This window comes from Delphinus delphis, chromosome 19 (genome assembly GCF_949987515.2).
Source record: "Delphinus delphis chromosome 19, mDelDel1.2, whole genome shotgun sequence".
NCBI classification, from domain to species: Eukaryota; Metazoa; Chordata; class Mammalia; order Artiodactyla; family Delphinidae; genus Delphinus; species Delphinus delphis.
In genome coordinates this window covers 28,761,401-28,777,509 of record NC_082701.1, presented here as the reverse complement: position 1 = coordinate 28,777,509, position 16,109 = coordinate 28,761,401, and the positions used below count along the sequence as shown (strand labels likewise).

The window sequence follows — 16,109 nt, the reverse complement described above, 5'->3', positions numbered from 1 at the left end:
CTCTCCTTTCCTCCTTCCCTCCCTTCTTCCAAACAATCTGATTGTCTCATTTTTAATAAATGAGTTAACTTTATGTTTGCTTTGATTCTTTGGCGTATTTGGACTTATTTTCTACCATCTTATTTTGTGCGTTCTTTTACCTCTTTTCCCGTCTTGTTTACCTTATTCTATTGACTTGGGTTTTTTGCCCCCCTCCCTTTTTAGTGGTTTGGAAGTTCTGTATCCTATTTATCATTGTTTTAATAAAATATCTTTACTGTGATATAATTTGCATACCATACAATTCACTCATATAAAGTGTATAATTCAGTGGTTTTTATTAGATTTACAAAGTTCACTAATTTTAGAACATTTTCATCACTTTTTTTTTTTTTTTTTTTTGCGATACGCGGGCCTCTCACTGTTGTGGCCTCTCCCGTTGCGGAGCACAGGCTCCAGAAGCAGGCTCAGCAGCCATGGCTCACGGGCCCAGCCGCCCCGCAGGATGTGGGATCTTCCCGGACCGGGGCACGAACCCATGTCCCTTGCATCGGCAAGCAGACTCAACCACTGCGCCACCAGGGAAGCCCCTTTCATCACTCTTAAAAGAAGCCCCATACTCATTTAATCCCCTGTCTTCCACCACATTTTCTCCTTTCCCCAGCCTTGGGCAACCTCTAATTTACTTTTGTCCCAATGCATTTGCCTATTCTGGAACTTTCATATAAATGGAATTACACAATAGGTGGTCTTTTGTGTCTGGCGTCTTTTACTTAGTATGTTGTTTTCAGGATTCATCCATGTTCTTGCATGCATCAGTACTTCATTCATTTTTATGGCCAAATAATATTACATTGTATGAATATACCATGTTTTACTTATCTGTTAATCAATGGAAAGATATTTGGATTTTTCTACTTTTTGAATGTTATGAATAAGGCTGCTGTGAACACTCATATATAAGTTTTTGTGTGGACATATGTTTTCATTTCTCTTGGATATTTGTTTATGAGTGTAATTGCTGGGTCATATGGTAGCTCTATGTTTAACCTTTTGAAGAACTGCTAGACTTCTTTCCCAAGCACCCTCACCATCTTAATATTCCTACAACAGTGTATGAGAGTTCTAATTTCTCCATATTCTCACCAACACATTAACAATAGATACAACTGAAGAGCAGATTTCTGAATAAGAGTTCTAGTCATGATCGATATTTTGTCTCTTGCTGCCTCAGCTTTGCTAGAGTTGCCCAAAATATACCTCTGGACCTGGCTCTAAATATACCTTTGGAAAGGGTAATAGGTGTCAGACTGCATTAATTTTTTCTTGAAACAAATTACTTTAATAACTTCTTAGCTATGTTTAGATAGTTTAAATAGTCTTTCCTTTTTAAATTAAAGCAAATTTGAATGATTTATATAGGGAAAAAATTTTGCCCAAGTTATAAAATTTGCATTAACAATAAAGTTTTTCAGATCTAATGCAAACCTAGAAAAAAGTAGTTTGTTTTTGAGTGGCCCACCTTTCTCCTTTTCGTTGTCTCCTATTCTCCAAATTGTAATCTTATATGTCAGTATTATACCCTGACAATTCAGTTTTTAAAATTTAATAGAATCAAAGAACTTTAAAGCTAAAAGTTCCTTCAGATATGTCAACAAGCTTAACAGCTTTATTTTGCAGGTAAAATTTTTTAAAGACCCAGTAGTAACATGTGACAGTTTAATCTGTATTTGCTATAGAAGTTTTCTGAAGTGATTGATAGTGCATATCGTACTTTTTAATTGTGATACGCACGATTTATTTACAAACCTGTGACCATTTTCATTGTCCATAAATTTCTGAAGTTCTTAGAATCCAAAATCAGTGGATAAAATGTCTTTTCTTGTAACAAATTTTGAAATATTGCATATATCATTCTTGCTTTAAAATTTTCTAAGCTTTTGTGAACACAAAGTTAGGCGTTTTCTAAAGCATGTATAACTCTTTGATATTCTGAATTCTGTTCTGTATAATGGGGAAGAATTCCCTACTGGATTTCTTTGGGGGGAATTTTGTGCATTGAACCAGTTTCTTTCTTATTTCTCAGGTTTCCCTTCTTAAATAGATGTTAGTCTATTAAAATGGACTATATTTTGGAATCATCAACTTAATGGTCTTCCTTAAGTAAAATGTTAGGTACTTCTCCAGATCTTGAATGTTCAAAACATTGAAATTGCTGTTATCTCAGACTCAAGGAAAAAGAGTTGAAATATTATCTGTGTTTTCAGAAAAAGGTATACCACCATTGAATTTCATTCTACTAAGAATCAACAATTATGCAAATTCATGACACACTTCATCTGGTTTTACATCCTTGGGATATTTTTACACTCTTCTAACTGAATTACAGCAGCCAGAACAGACTAAGAATTTGCATGGTTAGAAACTTTGATTCAGAAAGTGCATATTCAAAAAGCAAGTTCTAATAGCCAACGTTGAGGCACTCGAAGATTTTTAAATTAATAATATCCCTATGTTTTTTTACCTGTTAACATGGTGTTATGGGGAATTTTTATTTTTATTGATCAGGACACCATGATCAATGTATAATATGCAGTGAACTATTTTACCAATTAGTGATTTTCTTAGTGATTAGTGTGTTCTGGCTGCTATAACAAAATACCACAGACTTGGTAGCATGTAAACAACGGAAACTTATCTCTCACAGCTCTGGAGGCTGGAAGTCCGAGATTAGGGTGCCAGCATGGTTGGGTGAGAGCCCTCTTCCTGTCAGAAGCCAGTGGCTTCTTGCTGTGTCCTCCTGTGGTGGAAGGGGCAAGGGAGCTCTGTGGGATCTTTTTTATAAGAGTACTAATTCCATTTGTGAAAGTTCCGCCCTCATGGCCTAATCACCTTTAAAGACCCCACTTCCTAATACCTTCATCTTTGGGGATTAGGATTTCAAAAAATGATTTTGGGGCTTCCCTGGTGGCGCAGTGGTTGAGAGTCCGCCTGCCGATGCAGGGGACGCGGGTTCGTGCCCCGGTCCGGGAAGATCCCACATGCCGCGGAGCGACTGGGCCCGTGAGCCATGGCCGCTGAGCCTGTGCGTCCGGAGCCTGTGCTCCGCAACGGGAGAGGCCACAACAGTGAGAGGCCGGCGTACCGCAAAAAAAAAAAGATTTTGGAGGACCACCAACATTTAGACCATAGCAGTGATTTTTAAAAAAATTTGTTTTATAATCTTATTAAGATTATTTCTGAAAATAGATAAGGTAAAATTCTGAGGAAATAAACCATCTTATAAAAATTAGTTTTTTTCTCTAGAGAATTTGCAGTAATTTCTTGGTGCTTGCCTGTATTGTAATAATTGGTCCATATTGCATAGAATTCTGCATAAAACAAGTAGGTAAAGCAGTTCAGTTTAAATCATAATAATCTCTACTACTGGCTTTTGTCTTTTTTAATGTATTTCACCTCTTATATTTATTAACTTTTGCTTTCTTTGCATTTTCTGTTTAATTTTCTAGCTTCTTAAAAAGAATGCTTAATTCCAATAGTTTTAAATTTTTTAAATACATTTCAAGTTATAAGCATATTTCTCAGTATTGCCTTTACCTCATCCCACATGTTTCGAATTATGGGTGCTTTTTTATCATTCATATCTAAAGATGTCATGAATTTTATTGTGTTTTCCTCTCTAAACCATATGTTCTTGGGAATTCCCCGGCGGTCCAGTGGTTGGGACTTTGTGCTTCCACTGCAGGGGGCACAGGTTCGATCCCTTGTTGAGGAACTAAGATCCTGCATGCTGTGTGGTGCAGCCAAAAAAATAAAATAAATTTTAAACCATATGTTCTTTTTTGTTGTTATTTATTTTCTTTTTCTTCCAGTTTTATTGAAATATAATTGACATATAACACATATGCTCTTTCAGAATACAATCTTTAGTGTCGGGCTTGTATGTTTGTTTTTTCCCACTAACTTAATATTATTGACTTTTAATCTAAAATTGCATTGTTGTTAGGATATGTGGTTAATCTGATAAGGATTCTTTGAAATTTGTTGAAAGTCCTTTTGTAATCTAGCACGTTTATTTTTGTAAATGTTACATTTGTGCCTTTATATTTTCTACTTGTTGGCTACCTGAATCTCTGTTTATATATTTACTCAATTCAGTTTATTAATGATGATCAAATTTTAAAACAGCATAGCTGCCTATAGACTAGGTAGAATGATCTTAAAGAATCTTCATTTAAAGTATCTTTAGTTAAAGATATTAAGAACTTCACCTTAGATTTAGAGATAACTTAAAATTTATGAATTTTGACAGAAGTAATTTTTTCCTGCTTTTGAAATCCCTAAGATAGCAATGATAGAAGCAGTAGCAGTAGCAGCAGTAATGTTAGTAGTAATAGTAATGGTAACAGCAGCCACAACAGCTAGCATCTGTGGAGCTCTTACTGGGTGCCAGACATCATTCAAAGCTTTCTATATCAGTTAATGAATTTACCCAATAACAACTCTATGACATATAATTGTTTTCCTCTTTTTATGGAGTCAAACACAGAAAGGTTAATACTCTTGCCATTGTAGTCACATGGTCTTTCAACAAATAAATGTAAGTTCAGTTGGACACACACACAAAACATTTTTTTTCTTTCCCCTTTCCAGTTACTAGAAAAGTTAAAAGAACGTTGGCTCTCCACTGGTGTATGGCATAATCTGGAGTTGGTGAAGACAGTCATTGTAGAACCACAGAGAGGAGAAAAAACTGATTTTGATGAATTACTGCAGATGTACTATGATGCGATCAAGTACAAAGGAGAAAAAGGTAATTGGAAATTATTTGATGGTCAGTGAAAAAAAATTTTTCCCATAAAGTGAAAAGTTGGTGCTGTTAGAATTTTATTTGTGTTATCTTTTTTAAATGAATTGCACTTGAGAAAAATTATATTTTATAATCCTAAGTGAAAAGAACATAGGTTAAAGAAATTCTTTTATTTGGAGTTGTTCACCTATGAATATTTTCACTTGAAGATGACAGTTCAGTTTTATGAAATGGCATGCGTTCAGGTATTATCCCATAGACTTCCTTACGCTAACTAAAATGTTTTGTTAAAGAAGGTAGGTAGAGTATGCATTAATATCTTCCTTACTAGCCAAATGAGCCGTACATTTTTATGTAAAAAATATACTTTGTGCTTATATTTTATTACATAAGGTAAACTTGAGTTTTCAAAACATAACTGAAGGCTAAATTTCAAAGTTAGAGAATGCCCATAAAAAGTTTGACAAGAAGGGCTAATAGTAATTTATGAACAGTGCAACATCATAAAGATATTATAACATAATTGTCAATATCCTTGTATGGTAAGTTTATACACAGAGTATTCTGTGTATGTGTGTTTTAAATACTTTTCAATATAATATTGATTCAATATGATATATAGTAAATATTAGTTATTTAAATCATTCTGATAACTTTACATTCTGGTGGTAAAGATAGTGATTTCAATTCAGTATTTTAAAGTTAAAACAGTTGGTTCACAGTTGCTCAGCTCACATGCAAGTTACTACTCTGACATGGTTTTTCTGTATAGTTTAACTGGGAGATACACAGTTTATAAGTTGGTTCTACCATGTTGCACCTAAATGTAATTTTGTTTCTTTTATTTATTTGAAGACATTGAATTTTAAAAACTTTATAATAGTTTTAAATTTTGTTTCTTTAAAATTTGGTATTATAATTACTTAATAATCAGATCTTTTCAAAACGACAAGAATAAGAATTTCTGGGAATTTTGAGTGTGCTTATTAAAATGTTGATTTTTGTTGCTTAAGATGGCGCCCTCCTGGTGGCAGTTTGTCGTGGTAAAGTGAGTGAGGGTCTGGATTTCTCAGATGACAACGCCCGTGCTGTCATAACAATAGGAATTCCTTTTCCAAATGTGAAAGATCTACAGGTAGGCCAGCAAAGCCTTAAGAAGTTTTATTTATCACAGAAGTTGTTGATTTTGTGTAAGGTTAATTAGACATTTTTCTTGTATCCTCAGGCATTTTATATTATTTTTTAATTAATTAATTTATTTTTGGCTGCATTGGGTCTTGGTTGCTGCACACAGGCTTTTCTCTAGTTGTGGCGAGCAGGGGTTACTCTTCATTGCGCTGCACGGGCTTCTCATTGCGGTGGCTTCTCTTGTTGCAGAGCACAGGCTTTGTTGCAGAGCACAGGCTCTAAGCGCACAGGCTCTAGAGTACAGGCTCAGTAGTTGTGGCACACGGGCTTAGTTGCTCCGCGGCATGTGGGATCTTCCTGGACAGGGCTCAAACCCATGTCCCCTGCACTAGCAGGCGGATTCTCAACCACTGCGCCACCAGGGAAGCCCCAGACATTTTATTTTAATGCTCTAGTGACTCAGAATGAGTGAGAAAGGTTTAGGAGATACGGGTTTATTTTATTTTTAACTTACCCTGTCTTCTGCTTAGTAAGAGTGATTTTCAAAGTGTGGTCCTGGGTCGGGAGCATCACTATTATCTGGGAACTTAATAGAAATAGATATTTCCAGGCTCCATCGAGACCTACTGAATCAGAAGCTTTGGAGGTAGAGCCCAGCAATTTGTGTTTTATCAAACTCTTAGTCGCAGACTGACAGGGAGCCCCCGGGGAATTCTAGGGCCCTTTCTCTATCTATCTCTATCCCTTCTCTCCAATGCCATGCCTTGCCCTGCAGATTTTAGTGATTTTCACTGTTTCAAGTTCTGATATTTTCCATTTCAGCTCGGCAGAAACACCATACTCTGCTTGTACTTCAGTGCTCTGTGCTACTGTCGGAAAATTATACCTAGGAAGAGAGCTGAGAATCATAGAGTTCACCTAATGGATCTTATGAGATTATTTTATCTCTGAGATTACAGTTTTAGGCTGCCTGGTGTCTACTCCCTAAAAGCAGTTGCTTTATCTGTTTTGTCCAGTTTTACAGTTACTTAAAATGGGAGGGATATTCCTAAACCAGGTATTCTACCTTGGTCAGAAACAGGAGTTTTGCTTCATTATCACTAATTGTTTGCTAAACATACTTGAAAAATTATTTGTAGTAATAATTTGAAGCCTAAGGTGATGTTATCTTTATCGGGGAGGATTTTCTTTTACTTCCTACAGGAATTTGAAGTTGCTAGCAACCTGAGACCAAGACTTGAGGTTTTCTGGCCACTGAGCTGACTCTGATGAGTATAATCCATATCCCTCCCAGGATACAACCTGTTAGGATCTCATACTAAAACAAGAATTCTTTCCCTAGGCAGTTATCTTCTTTATTGATAATATTTTACTAGACACTGTGAATTATATAGTAGTAACAGTAATAATATTTCTCTAATTAGCTTCTACTCTTCCCTGACCTCTGGACCTTGTCAAAATTTCTGAAAGTCCTCAGGAGGTATTTAATCCTTTCAGCCTACAGTACTTTGGTGCCTTCTACTGCCTTTCTCCAGCCACCAGTGCTACCACTGAGAGTGCTGATGACCATTCCCAGGGCTCCTATTCTAAAGTGGCTAATGCTGCCTCTGACTACTACTACTGATGAAACAGTAGACATCCACTCAAGAAAACTGTTGTGTTCACCATCAATAGTATTAGTGCTCATTCCACTGAAGCTGAGTTCTGCTGATTGTACTGCTGTCGGCAGTGGTACTGTCTTTTTTTGATGTCTTATCATTTTACCTTGGCCCTATATTACTGTACTAACGCTGCTTTGTTTAAGTGGAGAGAATCTCTTTCCCACACTTTCTACTACGCATTCTTCCCACATCTTAAATATAAATTTTTCCCCCTAAAACTAGCTCTTTCAACTTTTGCTTGTATCTTATTTCATTCTTGGACCTATGTATGAGTCCTTGAGAGCTGGAAAAGGAGCTTTATGGCTAATAACTAGGTTGTACTAAATATTACACTCACAAAGTAACAAATCCTGAAAGAATTCACGTCAAACTCATAATAGTGATTGTGATTGAGAAGAGAAAGGAATGATATTGGGGGTAGTTATCAAAAGGGCTTTAGCTTTTCCTATAATAGCTGTCTTACTAAAAAACAAGCTTAAAGAAAATATGGGGAGAACACAAGTGTTTATTATGTTATTCTTTGAAAAATCCTTAAAATTAAATAAAGTGTTACTTGTGAAGGAAAAAAAAATTACATTTACCTTCTGTTTTCTCTACTGTCATTCCCAACAACTGTGATTCTGGGTGTTGTTATTGCACCAATCTTGGATTTCTTAATGCTTTCTTTCCTCAGGATAAGTTCTTCCCAGGCAACATCTCAGTCTGTTGTTTAAAAAACAAGATACCGGTGACCTGCTCTGACATCCCTCAGTAATGGTCCTACTTGTCGTAGTTGTGCTTATCTGAATTCCAATGGCTCCAGTTGTATAAAATAGCAAAATAACAGAAGCTTCAATGAGGTCTGCATAGGGAGGAGAGGAGGGTGATTCTAAAGGAGTTTCCCTAGTGGTTCCTAAAAGGGACAAGTAGGGTGGACCCAAGAGTAGTCTGAGCTGCAGGATCAAGGGACAGACAGAAAAAGAGGAAAAGTCATTATTGGAAAGACTTGGAAGTGTATTTCTTGTTGCATATGTCTGGATCACTTCTTCCTGTCTAACAAACAATTCTAAAACTCAGTGGCTTAAAATACCAGTCATTTACTGTGGGTCAGCATCTATGAGGGTGGGGTGGGCAACAGATGATTTCAGCTGGGCTCAGTCACCCTGCTATGGTTTGACCAACATAGGTTGCACTCAACTGGATCAGCTGTGCTGATGGATCTCATCCTTTGTGGACCAACAGACCAGCCAAAGCATGTTATTGCAATGGCAGGGTACAAGAGAGCAGGCTTGACTGTGTAAGCACTTTTCAAATACCTGTTTATGTCACATCTACTAACATATTGCCCAAAGTATGTCATATGCCCAAGCCCAAAGTCAACAGCAGTGGCAGGGTTGGGGGAAGGGGGTATTTTCCACCACACATGGCAAAGGGCTTAGAATAAGGACTCCAAAAAGGAGTCCTGGCCTTTTTTTTTTAATAACTAAAGGATATTTATAAAGCATTCATTCAAAAGACTGATGTTTATAAGCTTTAAGAGTATAGATATGCAATTTTTATAATAATTAAGGACTTTTATCTTCTGGAAATGACCAGAATATAATAGTACCTGAAATATCTGAGTATATGAAATAACTCAGAGCACCATTATGGATTTCTCAAAATTTATAAATGATCAAACAAGTTATTGAAAATAATAGTACACTTCTATAAGATATAAAAGAAATACAAAGTTTGAAATTTTAATAAAGCTCACTTCATTTTTTGTTGTTGTTGCCTGTGTTTTTGGTGTTATATTTAGGAAAACATTGCCAAATCCATGGTCATGCAGATTTGCCCCTAATGTTTTTTGTCAAAGAGTTTCATAGTTTTTGCTCTTAAATTTAAGTATTTGATCCATTTTGAGTAAAGTTTTGTATATGTTGTAAAATGAGTCTAACTTTCTTATATCTAAAATGAGTCTCTTGTAGACATCATATAGTTGGATCATGTTTTTTTTTTTTTAATTAATTAATTTATTTTTGGCTGCGTTGGGTCTTTGGTGCTGCTCGTGGGCTTTCTCTAGTTGAATCGAGCAGGGGCTACTCATCGTTGCGGTGCGCGGGCATCTCATTGTGATGGCTTCTCTTGCTGCGGAGCACGGGCTCTAGGTGTGTGGGCTTCAGTAGTTTTGGCGTGCAGGCTCAGTAGTTGTGGCTCGTGGGCTCTAGAGCGCAGGCTCAGTAGGTGTGGCACATGGGCTTAGTTGCTCCACGGCATGTGGGATCTTCCCAGACCAGGGCTCGAACCCACGTCCCCTGCATTGGCAGGCAGATCCGTAACCACCGCGCCACCAGGGAAGTCCTGGATCATGTTTTTTAATTTATTCTGCCAATATCTGCCTTTCTGTTGGAGAGTTTAATCCATTTACGTTTAAAGTAATTACTGATAAGGAAGGGCTTGTTTTACCATTTAACTATTTGTTTTCTGCATGTCTTATGTGCTTTTTGTTCCTCAGTTCACTCATTATTGCCTTTTTTGTGTTTAGCTGTTTTTTGCTATGTACTATGTTGATTCCCTTCTTTCCTTTTGTGTATATTTTTCAGTTATTTTCTTAGTGTTACCTTGGAGTTAATCTCTGTCTCTCCCTTTTTATATTGTTATTGTCATAGATTACATCTTTATATATACATTGTGTGCCATTAACATAATTTACAGTTATTGTTTTATGCATTTGCCTTTTAAATCACATGAAAAAAACCAGTTACAAACGAAAAGTATGATAATATTGGCTTTTATATTTACCTACATAGTTATTTTTACCAGTGTTTTTTATTACTTCCTAAAGCACATACTTACACTGCCTTCATTATATTATATTTTAGTGTTTATAAATATGTTTTATAATCTGTTAGATTACCTCAAAGATTAGGACAATTTCTTAAATATCTTTGTCTCTACAATTAAATATTGCCTTGGAATATAGTGAGTGTTCAATAAGTTGATTTAATTAATGATTAATATGTTTATTATTTAATATATTTATATTTAAAGTCTTAAATATATGTATACTTATATATTTAAATATAATTAAGTATTAAATATATACTAAATATTAAAGTAAAATTAATTAAAATAAAACAAAGTTCAGTATATTTAATATAAGTTATCAAAATAGTAATTTGGTTTTGTTGTTTGTTTTACTTGGCATTGTTATTAAAAAACAACAACCCTCCATTCCTGGACTCTTTAATTAAGGCATCATAATGATAGTAATCATTATTTGATGATAATGACTAGGACAGTAGTAAACATTAATATTACTTATAATAAGGCAGTACAGTATGTTGTTACAATCATAAATCATTAAAGGAGTTATGAAGGGAATACTCAATTCCAATAGCATTTTACACCCTAATACATAGTAGAGCATAATAATGGAGAGAGTATATTAATCATACTGGCTACCACTCTTTATATTAGTGTTCTCTTGTTGTGTTACAAATTACCACAAACATAGTGGTTTAAAACAGCACACATTTCTTATGTCACAGTTTCCATGGGTCAGGAGCCTGGGTGTGGCTTAGCTGGGTCCTTTGCTCACGTTTCCGCAAAACTGCAGTCAATGTTGTTGGCTGGGCTGCTTTTTCATCTGGCTCTTGGGGTCTTCTTCCGAGTTCATTTAGGATGTTGGCAGAGTTCAGTTCCTTATAGTTGTAGGACTGATCTAGCCAGGGGCTGCTCTCATCTCCTGCAGGCTACTCAGAATTCCTCGTTATGTGGCCTTCTCACAGGCCCTCTCACAGCATGGCAGGTTATTTATGCAAGGCCAACAAGATGCTGTCTAGCTCCAGTCTCCTAAGATGGAGCCATACAACAACATAATAACAGGAGTAACTTCCTCACACCTTTGCGTTATAACATGATCTAATCAAGGGAGTGTCTACCCCATCCCCTTGCCACATTCTGTTGGCTAGAAGCAAGTCACAGGTTCTGCTCACTCTCAAGGTGAGAGGATTATACAAGACATGACTCTCTGGGAGTCACCTCAGGGTGTGTCTGCCATATTCTGGTTTTCTATAAAATGAATTGATGAACTAAATGAGTTCCATAAATGGCTCTTCCAAACCTAAAACAATACTTCAAATTACTGGACCATAAATTAGGACTTCACAGTTTTCTTTTACATTAGTACTCAGCCTATCATGCAGAATAAGTGGAAATATTCTATCTTATGAAAACAAAACAATCTATTTCTGTCTTGTTTTCTCTATTGTTTTATTTGAATTCATATTTTAAAGAGTTAAGGTCAGTGTCCGAGTTAGAAAAGTGATTTGAGTGGGACAAAGAGGGCAATGACCTTAATTTTATGATACTAAAATTTTTTTCTTAAATTTGAGACAGATTATGGAAGTCAAAATTAAAATACAGTTTAAAATACTAACTTAAGACTCTTGTAGTCTCAACTGCAGAGTTAGGCTTTTAGAGAAGCAGGAAAATGTATGTTAGAGCCAAAAATATGACTTCTTTGGCTGTGACCAGGATTTCCTCTTCCCACCTTGGGGACTAGAAAGTAGAGGTAGGAAAATTTCATTTTGGAGCCAAGTGTGACTTGTTTAGTTCAAGTCATAATTTATTGCACATACCTCAGGGACCTGAAAATAAAGAAACCCACTGTGAAATGTTGATAACGGGCCACTCTGAAGGACAGGCATTAAGCTAACTTTCCTGGTGAGGATTTTTTTCACTTCCACCTTTCCCAGATGCTTCTTATCATTCTATAAGGACATACTTAATCATGTAATAGCTAAAAAGGAAACTTTCTGTGCACTAAAGCAAAGTATTTGAGGGACAGGAGAGTGAACCAAGGCCTTTATATGATTAGATGTTGGTGGAAAAATATAACTAAAAGGAAAGTTGTTTTCTTTTAATGCAATTAAGTCACAGTATAACAACACTGCCCTTTTAGTGGATATCTAAAACAAATCCTTTGGCCAATTAGTATGATATAAAAACTTAGACAGACTTCAACTTTATAATTCAGGCATCCACATTTCAAGTTGGTGGCATGGGCATAATTTGTGAGACGTTGTAAGGTACGATATTTAGAGTTTAAAATTCCATTTTATTTGTATTCTTTAGCACAATTTAGTAGTATATAAAAATATTCTCCCTTCATGGGTATTGTGCCTTTTCCTCTGAAAAAAATGCATAAAACCATGGCATGTGCCTAAAAATTTTTATGCTTTAAAAATGTTCCAGTTGGTATCTTAGATTTCTACAACAAGTTTAGTAAAATTTGATGGTAATATTCTATATCAGAAGAGCTCTTACAATTATTTCTGATTAGTTATCTCAGTATTGGCATATGATAATCATTATGAATTCCTTTTTTCATTTGGGAAACTTGTTTTAGCTCTGAAGATACTGGACTATTTAAGTATATTATTTTTTAATCAGTTTTGAAAAATTGCATTAATGATTGAAAGATACTGGCATCTATTTTAATTTTGTTAGTTATTGACTTTATATCAAACACACATAAAACCTCAGAAAAGGGCTGTTATCCTTTGCTTGCCCCAGAGGATAACAGCATTAATAAAATTGAGTGCACATTAAACCAGTGCTTTCAGGTGTCAAAATATTATTAGATGATGGCAGTATTAGAATTCTTGAATCTGACATTTCTTTTTAAGTAGACTGTTGTTCCTTCATTATTCTTGTTGCTTTGACAGCAATATGAATATTCCTGAGGAGATGAATGGAGGCGGGAATGCAAGGGATTATAGTATATCAAGACAAACTTGATTTCAGAAACAAAAACCTTTACTAATAATTTTGAGTATATTCGTATTTTCCTTTTGAATCACTTTTATCATTGTGTTAATGATCTTGAGTGTTTTAGCATTCATTTATTCATTCAGTAACAAACTTTCACTAAGAGCCTGATTTGTACTAAATACAGTTAAGTGCGGAAATAAACAAGATGCTACTTCTAATGATGTCTATAATTTAGTAAAGTACTTGAATGTGTAACAGGATGTTTTGGTTGGACAGGGTCTGGGTGTTCCAATGCTTAGGGAAAGTGAAGTTGAGCAGCACCTTTCACCTCCCATCCAGATATCCATTTACTTTGAGTGATTTGCCTAAAATAGATGGAAATTCAAATCTCAGAGAAATGAGATTTGAATCTTGTCTATGTTGAGATTCAAACATACAAACATTTGATCAAGTGGAATGGCCTCATCAAAGGCCAGATTATAAAACTATTCAAGTTATTAAGACTATTCAGAAAAGTGAAACAACCACTTTTTGAATATCTGGCTAGAGTACCAAGTACTTTATAGACTGGTGACATGGTGATACATTCACAGATTATAGCCCCTTGTCTCATGGAGCTTACACTCTTGTGAGGAATGTTGAAATTAAAGTAATAAAGAAGCAATTAATTGCAGTTGTGATGAAGACTGTAAGAAAAAAGTCACAGGAACTATGAGAATGTATAACAGGATCCTAACCTAGTCTTTAGGGGTAAACAAAGACTTCCTGAGGAAGTGATATTTCAGCTGACACAGGAAAGAAGGCTCAGAGTTATGTAGGTGAGCAGAATGGGTAAGAGTATTCTCAGCAGATAGAACAGCATATGCTAAGGCCCTGAGGTGTGAAAGAGGATAGCTATTCCCAGGAATTGAAAGAAGCTGAGGAAGAGAGTGAGTTGGGGAGAATGGCATGTGAATAGAGGCTGGGAGACTTATTAAGAAGCCAAATCATTTAGGGCCCTGTGTGCCATTTTAAGGATGTGAGACTTTATTCTAAGCTATGGGAAACCAGATCCAGTAATAGAGCCTGAGGTCAGAATGTAGTGGGGTTCCGGTTATAGTGTAGCATCTGATACAGAAACCCACCTGGATCTAGCCCTGATAATAATATGTGGATACCCAAGGGAAATGGCTGTGTATATAAACTTAAAGGGCTGTAATACTAAACTCTAACATTTAGGAGTCCAGCAACTGGCTTTTGGAATTGTTAGAAACATTTAGGCCAAATCACAGATATGGAAGAAAAACCTTGTCACCTCTGAATGTCTGGAATAAGTTTATCCTCATTATTTAAACCTTTTTTTCCTCCTCAGAAAACTTTTTTTTCTAGTTTGTTTTTTTTTTTTAAGATTGTTTGGCTAGAAGTATTATTAAAGCAGGTTCTAAGTATATCTTGAAATTCAAAAATTAAAATCTAGTTTAAATCTAAGTATTCCATCTACACTGACAACTTATAATTTGCCTTGGACAGAGAAAAATGAGATAACCAAACTCTTTGTTCCCATCCGTCCTGCAAAACAAACAAACAAATATAAAGTTACAAAATAAATGGATGAATTGCTGAGGTATTTTTAAATTAAAAATTTTTTTCCCATATTTATTAAAGAAATCTTTTGGGTTTGGGGGAGGAAACATTTAAAATCACAAAATTTTCATCAAGTCTGATTGATAGCCTTTTCTTTCCAATACTCATATCATTGTATTTCCTTAGGAAAAAAGCCATACCTGAATATAGCTACAAGTTAAACCTTTGGATAATTAATAAAGCAAATAAAACTTTTGTTTGTTTTTTGAAAAATTCTGAAGTTATTTTCCTGTGTTTACCTCTTTTTTTGGTGAGAACAAGAAATTTTTAACCTTTATATTTTACTTTTGCTCTCATAGTAGGTTGAAGGTTTTAAAAGTGAGTTTATCACGCTGGGGACTTGTAAGGTTGATTGACACTTAACTTATTCTGTTGGCACAGAGCATAATCAGTAGCACTACCTCAAGGGAAACAGTGGAATTGTTTCTTAACCTCTCTGAAAATAATTTTAATTTTTTTTCTTCAGAGCAGAATTTTAGTTGTAGTAGATTTTAATCAATTTACTTAGATTCTCTTAAAGCCTACAGGGTGCAGATATATAGATGGGCTTCAGGTGAGTGTGTCACTTGTTTTTTTCCAATTATAAAGTCTTAAGGTCAAAGATAATATAAACTGTAGTAGACATCAGTGTTTACAGCATCAGTCTTTACTGTTTTTCACTGAGATTAAGGTTTGATACCTTGGGAATGAGTTCAATTTATGCTTTCTACCTTTGGGACAGATAATCCCGGTGTGCCCAGGAATATAGTAAGCTATGTAATAAGTCATAGTGTAATTTCCTATCACATCAAAATGACCAGATTTGTTCTTTAAAATTACTTAATAGCAGGGTTTCTCTAGCTTGGCAGTAGTGACATTTTGGGCAGGATAATTTTTTGTTGTGAGTGATGTCCTGTGCATTGTAGGATGTTTAGCTGCATCTCTGGACTTACCTGTAGATGCCAGTAGCAAATGTTTCTCCCTCACCAGTTGTGACAACCAAAAATGTCTTCAGATAGTGCCAGTATCTTCTGGTAGGCAAAATCACTCTCAGTTGAACACCATTGTTTTATATAGTGAAACATACAAGTGTATGTCATGAATTAAAATGAACAATCTACATTTATTTTTTTGTTATTTTTTATCAAGTTGAAAAAAATCCAATAAAACTTTTACTAAGAGCCTGATTT

The 16,109-nt window shown here is 35.3% G+C and overlaps 1 protein-coding gene across 1 annotated transcript in view; it reads left to right on the top strand.

The window, feature by feature from the left end:
* Window positions 1-16,109, top strand: part of BRIP1 (BRCA1 interacting DNA helicase 1) — a 195,935-nt gene that overhangs the window by 139,544 nt on the left and 40,282 nt on the right. The window contains 2 exon segments of the mRNA XM_059996631.1: window positions 4,633-4,792; window positions 5,803-5,924. Coding sequence (XP_059852614.1) covers window positions 4,633-4,792; window positions 5,803-5,924 — 282 coding nt within the window.